Source organism: Macaca thibetana, chromosome 15 (genome assembly GCF_024542745.1).
Source record: "Macaca thibetana thibetana isolate TM-01 chromosome 15, ASM2454274v1, whole genome shotgun sequence".
NCBI lineage: Eukaryota > Metazoa > Chordata > Mammalia > Primates > Cercopithecidae > Macaca > Macaca thibetana.
The window spans coordinates 4,943,049-4,962,757 of record NC_065592.1 but is presented as its reverse complement, the minus strand read 5'-3'; the positions used below and the strand labels follow the sequence as shown (position 1 = coordinate 4,962,757).

The 19,709-nt window shown below is 49.8% G+C and overlaps 2 protein-coding genes across 5 annotated transcripts in view; one reads left to right on the top strand and one right to left on the bottom strand.

The window, feature by feature from the left end:
* Positions 1-19,709, top strand: part of DPH7 (diphthamide biosynthesis 7) — an 807,287-nt gene that overhangs the window by 231,955 nt on the left and 555,623 nt on the right. The window lies entirely within an intron of this gene.
* CACNA1B (calcium voltage-gated channel subunit alpha1 B) overlaps positions 1-19,709 on the bottom strand; it is a 251,604-nt gene that overhangs the window by 17,790 nt on the left and 214,105 nt on the right. For 2 of the 4 annotated variants that reach the window (XM_050759692.1, XM_050759688.1), the window contains 3 exons: positions 11,661-11,788; positions 5,319-5,415; positions 2,176-2,284 (listed from right to left, as the gene is read on the bottom strand). In XM_050759692.1, coding sequence (XP_050615649.1) covers positions 2,176-2,284; positions 5,319-5,415; positions 11,661-11,788 — 334 coding nt within the window. Of the gene's footprint in view, positions 1-2,175; positions 2,285-5,318; positions 5,416-6,698; positions 7,088-11,660; positions 11,789-19,709 lie in introns of those variants that run through there. The other 2 variants (XM_050759689.1, XM_050759690.1) reach the window with 2 other exon arrangements.

Genomic DNA, 19,709 nt, shown 5'->3' with positions numbered 1-19,709 from the left:
TGATCTTTTTTTTTTTTTTTTAAGAGATGAGGTCTCGCTCTGTCACCCAGGCTGGAGTGCAGTGGCACGATCTTGGCTCACTGCAACTTCCGTCTCCCAGGTTCAAGTGATTCTTTGCCTCAGCCTCCCATGTAGCTGAGACTACAGGCACACATCGCCATACCCGGCTAATTTTTTCTATTTTAGTAGAGATGGCGTTTCACCGTGTTGTCCAGGCTGGTCTTGAACTTCTGAGCTCAATCTGCAAGGCTCGGCCTTCCAAAGTGCTAGCACTACAGGTGTGAGCCACTGCGCCCGGCTATTAGTCTTTTTTTAAACCTGATCACTCTGGCTGTTGTGTTGAAGGCAGACAGAAGGGGCCAAGGGCAGAAGTGGATGAATTAGAAGCTGCTGCAGCAACAGCCAAGAGCCAGGGGACGCAGCAGTGGGGGACGGGAGAGGAGTGGCCACATTTTGGATATATTTTAAAGATAAGAGTCAAGAAAATGTGAGAGAGAAGGCATGAATCAGAAATGGGATAAGAAAGGAGAAGGAGAAAAAGATGATCCTCAGCCTGTGCAACACAGCGAACCCCCATCTCTAAAAAATACACAAAAACTAGTAGGGAGGGGTGGTGCCTGCAATCCCAGCACTTTGGGAGGCCGAGGCAGGAGGATCACTTGAGCCTGGGAGGTGGAGGCTGCAGTGAGCCGTGACTGCACCACTGCACTCCAGCCTGGGTGACACAGTGAGACCCTATCATTCATAAATAATAAATACATGAATAAATTAAGATGACTTCTAAGGTTTCGGCTTGAGCATTGACTGAGATGGGGAAGGCTGTGGGGGAAAATTTGAAGTTCAGGGGAGAAGTCAGGACTAAAAACACAAAATTGGATTAATGCTATTTAAAGCCATGGGAATAGGTGAGATGATAAAGGAATGAGAGTAGAGAACATTCCATGGCACAAAGGCACACCCAGAGTTCGTGGGACCAGAGGAACAGATAAAAAAAAGGTTCAAAAAGAAGAGAGCGCAAACGGAGAAACGGCCATGGACAGCCCATGAGCTGGGGATGTGCCTCGGCCTTCGAGTCGAGCAACATGGAGGCCTGGAGACCCCAAGGGCAGCTCTGGTGAAGCTGGGAAGAACCTCCAGCATGTGGGAAAGGGAATTCAGAGACAACCTCTTAAGAGCGGGGCATTAGAAAGGAGAGAATAGGGAAGTCAACAGAGAAGAAGATAACTTTTTTTTTTCAAGATGGAGTCTCACTCTGTTTCCAGGATGGAGTGTGGCGGTGCAATCTCAGCTCACTGCAACCTCCACCTCCCAGGTTCAAGCCTGCTTCAGCCTCCCGAACAGTTGGGGCTACGGGTGCTTGCCACCACCACACCCAGCTAATTTTTGCAGTTTTTGTAGAGACAAGGTTTTGCCATGTTGGCCAGGATGGTCTTGATCTCCTGACCTCGTGATCTGCCCACTTTGGCCTCCCAAAGTGCTGGGATTACAGGCGTGAGCCACTGCACCCGGTGGAGAACTTTTTAAAGATGGAGGAAATAATCGGGTGTTTATATGTTGACACAAATAATCCAGTAGAGAGAAAAACTGGCAGGGCAAGAAACAGTATGGCATTGCCAGTATGGCATCCTTGGGGAGACGTGAGTGGGGCTTAGTGTACAAAGCAGGGGATGGGGCAGACGCACGGGGGGCGGGGGTGGGCTCTCTGGGGCTGTAATCGCCTCTGTGGTGGGGAAGAACACACTAGAGGCTCCTTCTCTTCTTGCTTTGGCATCACTCTGTGGTTCTGTCCATCAGTTCAGGGAAAGACCAGATAGGGAATGGGCTCACTATGGGAAGGGGCCAAGGGCATGCCAGCTCGTCCCCAGGGAGGGCACTAGCTGTGGTGAGGCCTGGCCACGCTGTGTCCTGGTTCCACCACCAGCTGGCTCTGAAATCTCACCATGCCTCAGTTTCCTTACCTGAAAATGGGATCATTGCAGTGCTAATGTGCAGATGGCTACCAGGCGAAAATGCCAGTGCCCCACAGGGCGGGCATCCTGTGCAGCTGTCCTCAGACCCCTCCAGACACAGCTGGCCCCTCACCCTCCTCCCTGCGTGTCCTCCTGGGGCTGGCACTCAGGGCGGGGGTGTACATCCCTGGGTCCGGGGCCCTCCTTCCGAGGCTGCCTTGCTCACCTGGGGCCAGCTTGATCTCCAGTGCCGTCCGGATGAGGGCCATGAGTGTGGACGTGAAGTGGACAGTCATGTCCTCGCTGGAGATGGGCATGTTCATGCGAACCAGACGCTAGGGACAAGCAGGGCGGTCAGGGCCAGGCCTGCTGCGGCCACCCCACCCCAGACTACACAATGACAGGGTCCCTGGAGGCCGGGCTAGGGACAAGCAGGGCAGTCAGGGCCAGGCCTGCTGAGGCCACCCCACCCCAGACTACGCCAGGACGGGGTCCCTGGAGGCTGGGCTGGGGACAAGCAGGGTGGTCAGGGCCAGGCCTGCTGCGGTCACCCCCCCACCCCAAGACTACGCAACGATGGGGTCCCTGGAGGCCGGGCTGGGCATCCCAGTGGTGGTCCCTGCAGGTGCCTGGGCCTGAGTGAGGTGGGGCGGGTGAGAGTTTTGCCAGCATTCACACTCTCCCATGGACTCCCCGACCCGCAGATCTAGCTGAGGACCCTCCTGGCTGCAGAAAAGTAGAACTCCAGGTAAAGACTGGAGCCTTGATCCCTCTGAAAGCACAGCCACTTCCTCACCCCGAGGGACCCCTGCCTGTGACTGAATGTAGGAGTGCAGCCTTAGCTGGGGAGGAGCAGTGGCAGCCACAGACAGAAGGGGTTCCTGTGCTCATGGCTCTGTCCACCCTCGTCTTCTCCTCCCACCGCTTGGATCATCTGGACAAGGGGTTGGTGGTCCAGGGTGCCTCTCTGGGACCCAGCTCCCGGTGGGGACCCCTAGAGGTGACACCCTGGTTTTAGCTCAGGTCCGGTGAGGCTTCTGCCTCTCACCACCCAGCATGAGGCCTGGGAGAGATGCTCGATGCCACTAAAAGGCAGAGCCCATCTCCGCGCAAGGCAGCTCCTGCTGCTGGAAGGACAGGAACAGATGGGACTACCCAGGGCCGCAGGCCGAGGCTGCTGCACTTCAGAACGGGCTGGGGCAGTGTCCTGCGGCGCTGCTCCATCTCCCTCTCAGGCAGATAGCCCGTTGCCTGTTTTCAGGGACAGAACAGCCGGAGACGAGCTCATGTCTGCACCACAGTCCTCTGGCCACAGCCAGTGCTGCCCAGAGACCCAGGCTCTAAGATCTTAAGAGGCCTCAAGGAAGAAATGTGTCTCAAGTGTGCCTGGAATATTTTGAGTGTGAGGAGCAAGGAGCTGGCCAAGTGGAGCCCCAGGAGCACTGTCCAGCTAGAGACAGGAGCCCCTCCCCAGGGTCTGCCTGTCCTTGACCAAGCCTGCAACCTGTGGCAGCGCAGCCCCTTCTCTAGGGAGGGCCACACAGCCCTGCCCCTAGCATCCTGGCCCCAAACCCAGAGTCCTCAGCCTAACAGCTGGTGGGGTGTGGATGCAAGCCAGGCTGGAGACATGAGCCTGACTCTGGCCCCGAATGCTGGCAAAGCCCCACTTGCCACGTCCAGTCCCAGGGCTTTGCACAGCATGTGTGTGCAGCACAACAGGAGTAAACGGCTTCCCAGAGAACGGCATCCCTGCAGACCAGCATGGATGGCGGTGTGAGAGGCCAAGGAATTCCTCTCCCAGAGGGCAGGCACTGGGGGACGTTGGGAATAGCAGTGAAGGCAGAACAGGCAGGTGATTTCCAAGAAGGAAGAGCTCCGCCCAGGGCACTGGAGGGCTACCCTCCCCAGGGTGCCATCAGCCCACTCCAGGCCCCAAAGGGCCAAGAATCTCAGGAAGAAGCCAAGAGGCAAGGCCAGGGCAAACAGACAGGTGTCTCTGCCCGGGGCCCTCCGAGGTGCGGCACTCTGGGCATCTCCTGGACCCTCCTCAGCTCATCTGGCCCTTCTGCTCCCACCCTGAGACCTCCCTTGGTCTCTCCATGCCCAGAACCTTGGAGTCAGCCGGCACAGCTGGATGCGGCTCCAACGGCTGCTCCGTCACGGCCCTGCCTGCTCGCCCCAGCACCAAGTGTGGACAGAGCTCTCCTTCTTGGGGACAAAGCTACAGCCTTGCATGCAGGACACCCAGGCAGGCACAATGCAGGGACAGGGCAGGGGCTCAGGATGGCTTAGAGGAGCCACTCGGCTCCCACAGGCTGCACTGAGTCGGGTGACAAAGACCTAGAGTCAGGGCACAGAGACAGACAGTGTGGACAAGAGCTGTCCACAGCACCAGAGACATGGAAGCTCTGGTGGGAAGTTTCCTCAGACAGACTCAGGAAAGTCTTCCTCAGGGAGACTCAGGAAAGCTCTAGGCACGTGCTGGCTGAACCACAGGCTGCTTGCGGGAGAGCAGTGGGGGCCTCAGGAGGGCTATTGGGTGGGTGGGTGGGTGCTGGGGGAACGAAGGTGCTTACACACAGGGGGTATGGGGTGGGACTGGGGACAGCTGGGCAGATGGAACAGGTTTAGGGCTGGCCCGTGTGACCTGCTTGCCCACCCAGGAGGGAGGCCTGGAGGCATCCCTCGATTTACCCCCTTCCCATGCCTCCTGGGCCCTGAGGCCATCCCCATCCTCCAGCGGCCCTCTGAGGCCCCAGGAATAATGGCGAGAAGCCTCTCCCAGACACCCCTTTCCTTCTCAATGCCACGGTGCCTCCTCCCCACCATGGAGCCTAGAAAGTCCCTGGAGACTGCAGCCTGGGCCCAGGGAGCCTCTGCACTTGCTGAGCTGTGAGGGAAGCACCAGAGGCCCTGCAGACCCACCTGCCCCCAGGGCCAGACCCAGAGGGCTGGACAGGTCCATCCATACCAGGGGCTTAGGGCTTTGTTCTGAGCCCAGAACAAAAACAATCTCTGTCAAACAAACGGTCTGTCCCCTCATTCCTAGGAAAGGAAGAGAGGGAGAAAAGGCAGGGAGGAGGGTCTAGTTCTGTCTTCCTGAGCCTCCAGGGGGCTCTCAGAGGGGGCAGCTCAGGTTGTGGGGACAAGAGGCCAGTAAGACATCATGGGGGCCACGTCCCTCTGTCTGGGAGAGAAGCTGGAATGGGGCTGAAGAGAAAGACACAATGAGGCGGCCACGGGTGCACAGCAGAGCGGCAGACAGACAGCCGGGCACCCTGAAAGGGAGAGGAGCTGGGAGAACCAGCGAGCACCCCCCGGCGAGCACACACAGCCTCCTGGCGGGGGCGGTGCAGGGTCAGGGTCTACCTTGTAGGCAACTCGAGCAGGGCATTTCTTCCCCAGCCCCAGAGGCGGGGACATGTGTTTCAGCATCTCAAACATGTCATTGTAACTGATGCGCCCACTGGAAACCCGTCCCAGCGAGGCCAGGGCACAGTGGGGTGGTCCACAGGAGGAGCGGCAGCAGGAGGGGAGCGGGGAGGGGAGTGGGAGGGGCGGGGAGGGGAGCAGGGGGAGCGGGGGAGGGGGGTGTGGAGGGAAGGGGGCGGGGAGGAAGCAGACAAGAAAACAGAGCCAGTTAATCAAAGTGTCGGATTCAAAGCCCAAAATCAAAATAAGTAAAATGAGGGATTTCTTTGCTTGGCTTGACCCCCTCCTGGCCCCCCACCCCCGAGCCTCACCTCCTCACTCCAGCCCCACGAGGGGCAGTGGGCGGGGGTGGCGTCTGAGCTAATGAACATGGAGGGGTGAGGAAGGGCTGCATCGGGGCGGCTTTGGGTTGATAATTTCAGATTTTACTCTTTTAAAAATCACAGTGAATGCCAATCAGAAAAGAGCTGGTTCACCCTGCCAGGAAGAGCTGGCAGGCAGGGTCAGGCGGCAGATGAGGCAGTGGTGGAGAACCACAGCAGAGACATGAGCTTTCCTTACGGTCAGATTTGCTTCCGAGTGAGGCTAGAGGCTACAAAGGTGGAGAATATCTGAAACAAACCGGAACACTACAGAGGGAGCCCTGAAGCTGTAGAGCCAAAACTTGACCTTGGGGCAAGTCCTGCTTCAAGCCCAGAGACGCCCGAGGCCAGCCCAGGGCAGGGCTGCTGCTGGGGGTCAGGGCTGGGTGGGAAATGGGAGACTGCAGGAGGGGGGAGGAGCTGGCGGGACATGGCCTGGGGCCACCTTGCACCGGCTCTGACAGCAAAGGGGCAGGCTGTAGGATCTGGGAACCTAAAAGCTCTGACGACAGAGTCTTCCCAAGTAGAGAGGCCACTAGGCCTGGGGCCTACCTCCAGCCCTGGGACACCTGCCTGTGGGCTTGGGGTCCTAGAGACACAGCCAGATTCAGGTGGCCCAGGAGAGAAAGGGGACAGCCTCTTCCTGGCAGATGGATCTGCCCTGGGGCCTTGCCCTCCGCCCACGGTTCCAGACCAGGGACTCCTTGGCTGAGCTGAGCGCACCACTCCAGAGGCAAAGCAGGACGGCTGGTCTTTGGCCCCCACTCTGCCTCTGCCCTTTCCTCCCCCAGGGACTGGAGAGCCACTGGGTTACTGGGCTCTTTCGACCCAGAGGACGGCTGCTCCTGGGAGGCCTGTGCCCGCGCTCCCTTCCTCTGGGGCCCTCGGCCTTTGGCCTGACCATCAGCTCACTCTTGAGAGCTCGGAGGAAAAACCGGGCAAGTCGGCTGCTTCCTTGATGCAGGAGGGACCTAGCCCCCATCTCCCACCCAGCGAGCTGGTCCCAGCCATCATGGCCCAGCCAGAAAGCTTTCTGTGCGCTCTCAAAAGGCTGCCTGTCCCCAGCCAGCTAGAAGGGTCAGGGGAGATTAGACAGGGAACCAAAGCGTCCAGGAGGCTGGAGTGCGGGGCAGGCCAGGAGGAAAGAAAGGTGAGGCGTCGTCATTCCCAAACCAGGCAGGGAGTGTGTGCTGTGTTTGCGTTTCGGGCAGGGAAGTATGTTGGATGGAGGCTCTGAAGTTGCAAACCTTGTAGGCCAACCTACGAGGGCAGTTCTTCCCTAAGCCAACGGGTGGCGCAATACAACGCAACAAACTGTACATATCCTTATAATGAATCCGGCAACTGGAAAGGAAATGTCACAGGTTATGGCAACAAAGGCAGGATGGAGCCCGACCCGCCCGCCCGCCCAGCCTGTGATGGGAAGACCAGCCTCGCGCAGGCGTGGTGGCGGAGGTGAGGGGTGCACTGGACAGGTGGCACCTCGCCGGGGAACTGGGGCCTGGAGCTCCCCGGGAGGTGTGGCAACCCCAGCGAAATTTCCAGAGCCCGATGTGTGCAGGAGCCGTTCCACACAGAACACTGCGCTGCCCCTCCCTCTCAGTTAACTCTTCCTGTCACTCCCTGAGTGACAGTGCTCCCTGGGCCTCCCAGGTCAGCCAAACCCTCTGCTGTACCACAACACAATGGGTCTGCTTCTCTATCACAGCAACCTCAGAGGCCCACACCCGTTTGCCTCCTGCCTGACCCCGTCTCCCTGAACACTGCGTCCTCCCCTAGAAGCCCCGGTCCAGCTAAGGACCTCCTATCATCGTAGGGCTGGCGTCCTCGGGTCACCACCAACGCTCCTCTCTCCTACAGTATAGCCCCCTCAGTCCAATCAGCTCCAAATCATGTTGAATTTCCTTCTGTAGAAGGGGGAAGAAACAGGAAGCCCCACCTGGGCCTCACCAAAGGTGTTTGCTAAGGTTGTTGCAGCCAAGGGACCACCACGGGGGGCTGGACACATGTGAGACCTCCGACCCTCCCCAACTGTCCCTGCCCATCAAGCCCAGGTGAAAAGTGTGGGCCTGACACCATCACTTCTCGATTCAAGGACTGTACCCACTGTCTATAAAACAAAATCAAAGCGACTTGCTTAACCAATTTCAATGCCCTTCTCAACCAGTCTCAGCCTTCCCTGCAGCCCCTCTGCAATGCACTCTCCTCTCCAGCCAGACAGAAGCCACCTGGCCTCCCTCTCCGCTCTGCCCCACCTCCCACCCCCAGCGCAATCCATCCTATTTCTCTAGTGCTCAACCCTTCCTATTAAGTTCAGCTCAAATGCCACCTTCTCTCATTCTTCAGGCCGGACGTGGCCTCTCCTTCCTCAGAAATGCTCTGGCCTTGAGCTACAGTCACCACATGGTCTCACTGCCAAGCCCGCCTGAGTGTTCTGACAGCATGTGCCTGTTTCCCCTTTGGGCCCCTGCCCCAGCACATGGCAGATGCCCAGGAGATGTTATTGGACAGATGGGTGGACGCAGAAATGAGCAGCCAGATTGCTGCAAGAAGTGTGACTGCAATTCTCCTCTCAAGTCGCCAGGCTTCACACCACAGGGTTGAAGCAACAACAAAAGGAAGGTTGGGAAAAGCAACACCAGGGTGAATAGCTCCGTGCTTTCAGAATCCACCCACAGCAGGCACATGCACACCACAGGCACACACACGCACATAGGCACATGCGCACCACAGGCATGTGCATACCACAGGCACACACATGCACACACAGGCACATGCCCACCACAGGCACGTGTACACCACAGACACGTGCACACCACAGGCACACAGGCATGTGTACACCAGACACGTGCATACCACAGGCACACACACGTGCACACCACGGGCACATGCACACCCACAGGCACGTGTACACCACAGACACGTGCACACCACAGGCACACACAAGCATGTGCACATCCACAGGCACACACACGTGCACACCACAGGCACACACATGCACACAGGAACATGTGCACCACAGACACGTGCACACCACAGGCACACACAAGCATGTGCACATCCACAGGCACACACGTGCACACCACAGTTGCACACGCACACACGGGCATGTGCACACATAGGTGCACATGCCATGCATATACACATCCACATACAACCACACATGCATGCACACACAAACATGCAGTTCACTTGCACACATATACACACATGTGCACATAAATACAATTACATGTGCACACATGAACATGCACACACATGTGCGTGCCTATGTGCATGTACATGTGCACAAAACACACATGTAGACATCTGTGTGCATGCATGCACAACGCACGTGTACACATGCACATATGCACATGCACAGAGTGCACGTGGTCACATTGTGCAAACACACAACACAGCCATGTATATGCACACACATCCTGTTTGGGCACAGTCACACGTGCCCACACAACTTAAGAAATTTCATAAATTTTGTTGTTCTTTCAAAGTTTCTCCCAAAGAACGAGGAGCCATAGAGTGGTCCCCTGGGAACTGACTACATCACTGCGGTTGTCATGGAGGCTACCAAAAAGGCTCTAGGAGCCTGGTGTTCTGCTCAGGAGGCAGGATCCAGACCCAATCTGCTCAGCTGCCTCTGCTGGCCCCTCAGCTCGTCCTGGCCATCTTGGGCTGCGTGGGGTGAGCCCAGGCTGCTCGTGGGGGCAGAATCACGTGTTGCTGGCAGGTCACGTTTGTGATGCTTCGAGGCCCGCAGGTTTTGTATATTATTTTGTGTGTGCTATCTCTGGGGTGAGGCCTGTATTCTGTTGCTTACTCTTCAATAAGCTCTTCCCATATCCCCGACTGCCTGTGTCTTCCAAGGATCCCTGTCGGAGACTCTGGCTTTGGTATGGTACCACTGTGCACAGTAACCAAGCTGCCGTCTGGCCCCAGTCCACTTCCCGTTCTTCCTGCCTGAGCTCCTGCCGGCGGCTGACTGCGGAAGGCCCGGGAGCAGCTCATAAAGATTGGGGAACGTTGTCTTCCTCTCACCGGCCTTTGCTCTTTAGTGCTAACTACATGCTATGAAGTGTCTCCGTTTTCTGCAACACAGTCTCCTCTAGAAAAAATACACCCAGAAAAAGCGGCGACTCTCTAGACCACACAGTCAGGGTGACCTGCCTAGAACTCACCTAAATCCTGCCTCAGCTGGAGTCTCTCCTGCCCTTTGCCTAACAAGGTCTAGGTCTTCAGCGTGGTCAGTCTCCCCCAAGTCGACTGGGCCCACCTGACCACAGGTCCTGTGTGAATGTGCCTGGGCCGGTCCCTCCCAGCATGCACTAAGTATCACAGGGCAAACGTGTTGCTGCATCAGACGTGACAGGGTTCTCGCAAGCCACGGAAATCGTCACATACACCGTGAAACACAGACAATCTCTACGTCTGTTCTGCACTGTGTAAACACTGTGTAGTTCCCACTTAAATGAAAAGCACCCACAGAGATGCTGTGGGCCTGGAAGAGCCTGGACAGGAGCGGCCCCGTCCCAGGGCCCCCGATGCTGCCAGTGGCTCTTGTCCAGACTGGGAAGGGCCCCGTGCAGCACCTTCTGGACCCTCACTAGGAGCATGGGGGTGCTCCGGGGAGGCTGAGTGGATAGGAGGGTGGGGAAGTCTAGCCAGGCTCCCAGGCTTTTTGTGTCTGTGGAGGGCTCCCTCTGCTGAGCTGCAGTTTAAGCAAAACCGGGCAGAACCCAGGAGCTCTGTGGACAGACAGTAGGACCTCACCATGAGGGGTCTGACCACATCCTGCCGGCCCTCCCCCAGCAAGGGCGCTGGGGGTAGAGGAGCGCGAGGGAGCCTGGGCAGGCTGGGGAGCTCAGAGAGAAAAGGCAGACCTCGGCGCCACTCACGGTTCCCTCATCCCCCTGGGGCACAGAGAGTGGTGGATATCTACGCACTCACTCACAGCTGCTCATCCACGGCCATTTCCTGGGCACGCACTGTGAGTGAGGTGCTAGCAGGCCTCGTGGCCTTGCAGGGAGCAGCCCACAGTAGACACCGCTTGAGTGAGTGAGCGAGCAAGTAAATGAGGAACGAGAGATGGAAGGAATGGACAAATGGAAAGATGGAGAAGCCATGCTGCCTGACCTGTCTTCCTTCCCGAATGAGCTCTCAGCCCTGCTGAGATGCCGTGCTGTTCAGGACTCCCGTGGATCCTGAGCTCAAACAGCTTCACCTTCTGACCCAAACCCTGCCCTTCACGTGACTCCTGTTCTTTCTGGAAAGGCGCCGCCTCTCGCCTTAGAAACAAGTAAACCTTTCCCACCATGACAGACGACAGACAAGGGTCTTAAACACACTGCAGCCTTCCTGGTAGCTCATCTGATGTCAAAAGTTCACCAAGCACCCACTATGTGCGGCCTGGGCTGGGGACACAGAGGTGCACGTTGGCCCCTGTCCCCAAGGGAAAGAGACCCCTAAGCGTCTTAGGGAGAATGTCCTAAAACCCCACACTGAGTTTCACAAGGACGCTATGGCTGTGCTGTCTCCACACTCTCCCACAAGCCCTCCACGGCCCTCACATGACAGGCCTTGGAAGAAGACAGTAAACTTCAGCAGAAGACCCGAGTCTCACAAACCCCATGAAAACCTTCCACGACTCCAGGTACCTCCCAAGGAACTGAACTCAAGGTCTCAAAAGACCCTTATCACTTCATGCAGTCCGGGCCACTGCGCAAAAGCACACGAGAGGGAAAAGGGAGGCGATGCTCAGAGACACCGCTGCTGCTCTACACGGAACAGGACGGGTCCCTGGGCCCCAAACCAAAACCTGAGGGGGTGCTCACTTGAAACATGTCCGAAGCCACCAGGCCCATCCCAAGATCTATGGGTATGGACCACCCCCAACGACCACAGAGCACCAGGGCTCACTTACCACGCAGCTGGGTCATATTCAGCCCAGACCCGGATGAACTCGTCCAAGTGGTGAGGACCTAGGATGGAAGAGTCCCGCGTAAGGTACTCAAAATTGTCCATGATCACAGCCACAAAGAGGTTCAACATCTGCAGGACAGGAAGGAGAACAGGTAACATAGAGAGATGCCCTCCCCGCCGCCCCCCACCACGCTCCAGTGTGTGTGAAGCTCTCGGGAGAGCAGGCGTCACTCTGATTAGACCAGCGCATGCCCGACCTGCTCTCCCCACGGGAATTCCCAGGGTTCTGGAATCCACACGCTAGTGTCTTGCCTATTTCAGGCCCCGGAGTTTCTTGTCCATGACCCGCCTTCCTCTCTGATCACATTTTCTTTCCCTCTCAGACTGGCCTTCCACGGAATCAGTGACTTGCAGTTAACAGTTTGGACTCTACAGGCCAACAGTTTGGGTTCATATTTTAAAATTAAGTTTAAAGTCACATAACATTTTTAAATGTACAGTTCAGGGGCATTTAGTGTATTCACAATATTGTGCAACCATCTCTCTCTTTTCAAAACTTTTTTCATCATTCCCGAAGAGTACCTCATACACGAGGTAATCACCACCCCAATCCCCGCCCCCCAGTCCCCTGGCAACTACCAATCTCCTTTCTGTTTCTATAGCTTTGTCTATTCCGGGTATTTCACATAAAGGAATCACACAGTATGATTTTATGTCTGGCTTCTTTCACTTAGTTTTATGTTTTCAAGGCTCGTCCATATTGTAGTATATGTTAGTACTTCACTTCTTTTTATGGCAGAATAATGTTCCAGTGGTGATAACACCACATTCATTCATTCACAGACAGGCATTTGGGTTGTTTCTGCCTTTTGACTGTTACGATTAATGTAGCCATACACATTCATGTACAAGTTTCTGTGCAGATATATCTTTTCATTTCTCTTGGGTATATACCTAGGAGTGGAATTACTGGATCATATGGTAATTCCATGCTTCATTTTTTTTTTATGAACTGCCAAACTTCTTCCATAGCAGCTGGTGCATTTTACATTCCTACCAGCAATGTACAACAGTTCCTCCTTCTCCACATCCTTGTCGACACTTGTTATTTTCAATTTTTAGAAAAATTATTGTTATAGCTGTCATGGTGGATGTAAAGAGGCATCTCATATGGTTTTGTTTTGCATTTCCTTAATGACCAAAGATGTTGAATATCTTTTCATGTGATTGTCTGCCATTTGTATATCTTCTTTAGAGAAATGTCTACTCTTATCCCTTGCCATTTAAAAAATTGGGTTGTTTGGTTTTTTGTTGTTGAGGTGTAGGAGTTCTTTATATATGCTGAATATTAACTCCTTATTAAATATGTGATTTGCAAATATTTTCTACCATATTGCTCTATACAATGTATTTCCACATATTTAATAATGTCCTTTGATGTACAAAACTTTTAAATTTTGTTGTAGTCCAATTTATCTATTTTTTCTTTGGTTGCTCATGATTTTGGTGTCAAATCTAAGAATCCATCACCAATTCTGAAGTCTTGAGGATTTACCCTTTATGTATTCTTCTAATAGTTTCATAATTTTTGCTATTCTATGAGGTCTTTTATTGACTGAGAAAATTTTGTATATTGAGTGAGGTAGTGGTCCAAACTCAATCTTTTGCATGTGGATATCCAATTTTATCCATATTATTTGTTGAAAAGATTATTCTCTCCCCCACTGAATTATCATGGAAAGAAACACAAGTCTCTCCCCCATTGGCACAAGTGTCAAAAGTCAACTGACCACAGATATTTGAGTTTATTTCTGGACTTTCGATTCTACTTAATTGGCCTATGTATCTATCTTTATGCCAGTACCACATTGTTTTGATTACTGTAGCTTTCTAGTACGTTTTGAAAGTGGGAAATGTGTTGTTGGAATTAGTTTGCTAGTATTTTGTTGATGATCTTTGGATCAATATTTATAAGAGATATTAGTCTGCAGTTTTCTTTTCTTGTGGCATATTTGACCATGATATATGGGTAATGCTGGCCTCACAGGATGTGTTAGGAAGTGTTTCCTCCTCTTGTATTTTTGGGAGAAGTTTGAGTGTTCATTTTCTTCTTTTTTTTTTTAACTGTAGTAACAATTTTTAAGTGTAGAGGTCAGGGGCATTAAGTATATTCACACTGTTGTGCAACCATGCATACCATCCATCTCCAAAACTTTCTTCGTATTCCCAAACTGAAACTCTATCCACGAAAGAATAATTCCTCATCCATCCTCCCCTGGAAACCACCATTCTACTTACTGTCTCGATGAATTTGACTACTATAGGTACCTCATATAAATGGAATCATACAGTATCTGTCCTTTTGCGACCAGCTTATTTCACCTAACAATGTCTTTAAGGTTTATTCACATTGTAGAATGTGTCAGAACTCCTTTTCCTTTTTAAGGCTGAATAATTATAGTCCATTCAATGTTCATACCACATTTTGTTTACCCATTCATCTGTTGATGGAAACTGGGGTTCCTTTCTCCTCTTGGCTATTGTGAATAACACTGCTATGAGCATGTTTTGACATATATCTGTTGAAGTCCCTGATTTGATTTCTTTTGAGTCTATACCAAGATTCACTTTTATTAATCTTTTGAGGAACTGCCATACTATTTTCCACACCACCATTTTACAGTCCTACCCACCAGTGCATAAGGGTTGAAATTTCTCCACATCTTTGCTAATATTAATTAATTCCTTTTTTTTTTTTTTTTTTTTTTTTTTTGAGATGGAGTCTTGCTCTGTCTCCCAGGCTGGAGTGCAATGGCAGGATCTTGGGTCACTGCAGCCTCCACCTCCCAGGTTCAAGCAATTCTCTGCCTCAGCCTCCTGAGTAGCTGGGATTACAAGTGCATAACACCACACCTGGCTAATTTTTGTATTTTTAATAGAGACAGGGTTTCACCATGTTGGCCAGGCCTCGAACTCCTGGCCTCAGGTGATCTGCCCATCTCAGCCTCCCAAAGTGCTGGGATTACAAGTGTGGTTTTATTTTATTTTTTGAGACAGAGTCTCACTCTGTCACCTAGGCTGAAGTGCAGTAGCATGACCTCAGCTCACTTCAAACTCCGCCTCCTGCGTTCAAGAGATTCTTGTGCCTCAGCCTCCCAAGTAGCTGGGATTAAAGGCGTGTGCCACCACACCTGGCTAATTTTTGTATTTTTAGCAGAGCTGGAATTTCACCATGTTGGCCAGGCTGGTCTCAAACTCCTGGCCTCAAGTGATCTGCCTGCCTTGGACTCCCAAAGTGCTGGGATTACAGGCTTGAGCTACTGCACCTGTCCTATTTTCTTTTCTTTCTTCTTCTTCTTTTTTTTTTTGAGACAGAGTCTCACTCTAAAGCCCAGGCATGATCTCAGCTCACTGCAACTTCCATCTCCCGGATTCAAGCAATTCTCATGCCTCAGCCTCCTGAGTAGCTGGGATTAGACATGCACCACCAGGTCCAGTTAATTTTTGTATTTTTAGTAGAGACAGGGTTCTGCCATGTTGGCCAGGCTGATCTTGAACTCCTGACCTTAAGTGATCTGTCTACCTCGGCCTCCCAAAGTGTTGAGATTACAGGCATGAGCTACCGCACCCGGCCTATTTTCTTTTCTTTTTCTATCTTTTTTTCTTTAGTAATAGCAATTCTACTGAGTGTGAAGTGGTATTTCACTGTAGTTTTGATTTGCATTTCCCTAATTATTAGTGATGTTGAATATTTTTTCATGTGCTTATTGGTCATTGTATTTGGAGAAATGGATATTAAACACTTGTCAGATGAATAGTTTGCAAATATTTTCTCTGATTCTGCAAGTTGTCTTGTCATTCTGTTGATTATTTCATTGGCTGTGCAGCAGCTATTTACTTCTTTTTACTTATTCAGTTCCTTTTTTAAAAATTCAATCCCTTTGCCCATTTCTTTCTTAAAATTTTTTCTTTTGCTTTCATTATTATTTTTAATTGGCATGCAATAATTGTACATATTTATGGGGTACAGTGTGATATTCTGACACATGTATACAAATGTGTAATGATCAAATCACAGCAATTAGCATATCTATCTCAAACACTTATTTCTGTGTTGGGAGCATTCAAAATTTGCTCTCCTATTTGAAAATATTTGAAATATTTGAAAATATTCAACAAACTGTTGTTAATTATAGTCACCCTATAGTGACACTGAAGACTAAAACTTATTTCACCTGTCTAGCTGTACTTTTCTATCTGTTCACCAACCTTTGGCTATCCCCCATCCTCCTAACCTTCCCTGCCTCTAGTAACCACTATTCTACTCTCCACTTCTACGAGAGCAATTTTTTTTAGCTTCCACATATGAGAACATGCAATATTTATCTTTCTGTGCCTGACTTACTTACCTTAACCTAATGACCTCCAAGCTCATCCATGTTGCCACAAATGGCAGACTTTCACTCTTTTTTTTTTTTTGAGACAGAGTCTCGCTCTGTCGCCCAGGCTGGAGTGCAGTGGCCAGATCTCAGCTCACTGCAAGCTCCGCCTCCCGGGTTCACGCCATTCTCCTGCCTCAGCCTCCCGAGTAGCTGGGACTACAGACGCCTGCCACCTCGCCCGGCTAGTTTTTTGTATTTTTTAGTAGAGACGGGGTTTCACCGTGTTAGCCAGGATGGTCTCGATCTCCTGACCTCGTAATCCGCCCGTCTCAGCCTCCCAAAGTGCTGGGATTACAGGCTTGAGCCACCGTGCCCGGCAGACTTTCATTCTTTTTATGGCTAAATAGTATTCAATTGTGTATGAAGAAAATATTTTAAAAATCCATTCATGTGTGGATCGACACTTAAGTTGATTCTGTATCTTGGCTACTGAGAATAGTATGGCAATAAACATGGGAGCCCAGATATCTCTTTGACATAATTGATTTACTTCTGTTTGGATATATACCCAGTAGTGGAATTGCCAGATCATACACAGTAGTTCTATTTTTAGTTTTTTGAGGAGCCTTCCTACCAACACTGTATAAGCGTTCCCCTTTCTCTGCATCCTCACGAGCATTTGTTATTTTTTGTGTGTGTTTTTGATAACAGCCATTCTAACTAGGGTGAGATGGTATCTCACTGTGGTTTTGATTTGCATTTCCCTGATGATTAGAGATGTTGAGCACTTTTTCATATACCAGCTGGCCAGACATTCGTATGTCTTCTTTTGAGAGATGTCTATTCAGTTCATTTACCCATTTATTAATCTGATTTTTTTTTTTTTTTTTTTTTTTTTGCTGATGGGTTGAGTTTCACCTTGTATATTCCAGATATTAATTGCTTGTCAGATAAATAGTTTGCAAATATTTTCTCTGATTCTGCAAGCTGTCTTGTCACTCTGCTGATTATTTCATTGGCTGTTCAGAAGCTTTTTACTGAAATGCAATCCCATTTGTCTATTTGTGCTTTGGTTGCCTGTGCTCTTGAGGTCTTCTCCACATAATTTTTGCCCAGACCAATGTCCTGAAGTGTTTTCCCTGTATTTTCTTCTAGTAGATTCATGTTTTTGAGTCTTACATTTAAGTCTTTGATCCATTTTGAGTTGGCTTTTGTATATAGTGGAGAGATCAGGTTTGAGCTGCATTTTTCTGCATGTGGATATCCAGTTTCCCTGCCATCGTTTATTGAAGAGGCTGTCTCGTTCCAATGAATGTTCTTGGTGCTTTTGTTAAAAAATCAATTGGCTGTAAACACAAAGACTTATTTCTGAGTTCTCTATTCTGTTCCCTCGGTCTATGTTTCTGTTTTTATGCCAGTACCATGCTGTTTTGAAGTTTGGTAGTGTGATGCCTCCAGCTTTGTTCTTGTTGCTCAAGATTATTTAAGCTATCCAGGGTCTTTTGTGGTTCTGTATTAATTTTAGGATTATTTTTTATATTTCCATGAAGAATGTCATTGGTATTTTGATAGGGATTGCATTAAATCTGTATGGTCCTTTTCACAATATTAATTCTTCCAATCCATAAGCATCAAATGTCTATTTTTTATGTGTCCTCTTCAGTATCCTTCATCAATGTTTTTTAGTTTTCCTTGTAGAGGTCTTTCACTTCCTTAGTTATTTCTTTTGTAGCTATTGTAAACGAGACTGATTTCTTTTTCTGCTAGTTTGCTGTTGGTGTACAGACACACTACTGATTTTTGTATATTGATTTTACTGAATTACTTTATGAGTTCTAAGAATTTTTTGGTGGCGCTTTTAGGGTTTTCTATATATAAGGCATGTTGTCCGCAAACAGGAACAATTTGACTTCCTTCTTTCCAATTTGGATGCCGCTTATTTCTTTTCTCTTACGTAACTGCTCTGGCTAGAACTTCCAGTATTATGTTGAATAAAAGTGGTGAAAGTGGGTATCCTTTCTTGTTGTAGATCTTTTCCGCATTCAGTATGATGTTGGCTGTGGGTTTGTCAGAGACAGCCTTTATTGTGTTGAGGTATCTTCCAACCCAACTTGTTGAGCTTTCATTATGAAAGGATGTTGAATGTTATCGAATGCTTTTTCTGTGTCTATTGAGATGATAATATTGTTTTTGTCCTTCATTCTGTTGATGTGATGTATTATGTTGATTACTGGTTTATTTATTCCTTATATCCCAGGAATAAATCCCATTTGATCACAGTGAATTACAATGTGCTGCTGGATTCAGTTGCTACTAATTACTACAAAATACTATTTTTCTTGAGAATTTTTGCATCTATGATCATCAGGAATATTGGCCTATAGTTTCCTTTTTCTTTCTAGTGTTTTTCATTTGCTTTTGCTTCTGTTTCTGCTGTGTCCTTGTCTGGTTTTTATATTAGGGTAATGCTAGTCTTGTAGACTGAGTTTAGAATTCTCTAGTGAAACACCCTAGGCTTTTCTTTGATGGGAGATTTGTTGTTGTTTTTTTTGAGATGGAGTTTCGCTCTTGTTGCCCAGGCTGGAGTGCATTGGCACGATCTTGGGTCACTACAACCTCTGCTTCCCAGGTTCAAGAAATTCCCCTGCCTCAGTCTCCTGAGTAGCTGGGACCACAGGTGTGTGCCACCATGCCTGGCTAATTTTCTTTTTGTATTTTAGTAGACATGGGGTTTCACCATGTTGGCCAGGATGGTCTCGATCTCCTAACCTCATGATCTGCCTGCCTTGGCCTCACAAAGTGCTGGGATTACAAATGTAAGCCACCACGCCTGGCCGATGGGAGATTTTTAAATTACAGATTCAATTTCATTACAGTAATTGGTCTGTTCAGGTCTTCTTTTCTTCTTGGTTCAATCTTGGTAAGTTCCATGTGTCCAGAAATTTATTCATTTCCGCTAGGTTTTCTAATGTGTTGGTGTATAGTTGTTCATAATAGTTACTAATGATCCTTTGTATTTCTATGATATTAGTTGTCTCCTTTTTTACTTCTGAATTATTTATTTGCATATTTTCTTGCTTAGTCTAGCTAATGGTTTGCATTACTTTTTCAAAAAAACAATTTTATTTTTTTTGAGACAGAGTCTGGCTCTGTCGCCCAGGCTGGAGTACAGTGGCATAATCTCAGCTCACTGCAACCTCTGCCTCCTGGGTTGAAGCAATTCTCCTGCCTCAGCCTTCCAAGTACATGGGATTACAGGTGCCCACCACCACACCTGGCTAATTTTTGTACTTTTAGTAGAGATGGAGTTTCACCATGTTGGCCAGGCTGGTCTCGAACTCCTACCCTCAAGTGATCCACTTGCCTCGGCCTCCCAAAGTGCTGGGATTACAGGTGTGAGCCACCGCACACCTGGCTACATTTTCATTTCATTGATCTTTTGTAAAGTTTTCATCTCAATATTGTTTCTTTTTGCTCTTGCTCTGATCTTTATTATTTCTGTTCCTCTACTAATTTTTGGCCTGGTTTAGGTTTTATTCCTATTTCTTTGAGATGCATCTGAAGTCATTTATTTGAAATCTTTGTGTGTTTTTGGTGTAGGCTTTTATTGCTATAAAGTTCCTGTTTCATGCTGCTTTTTCTGTATCCCGTAAGTTTTGGCATGCTAT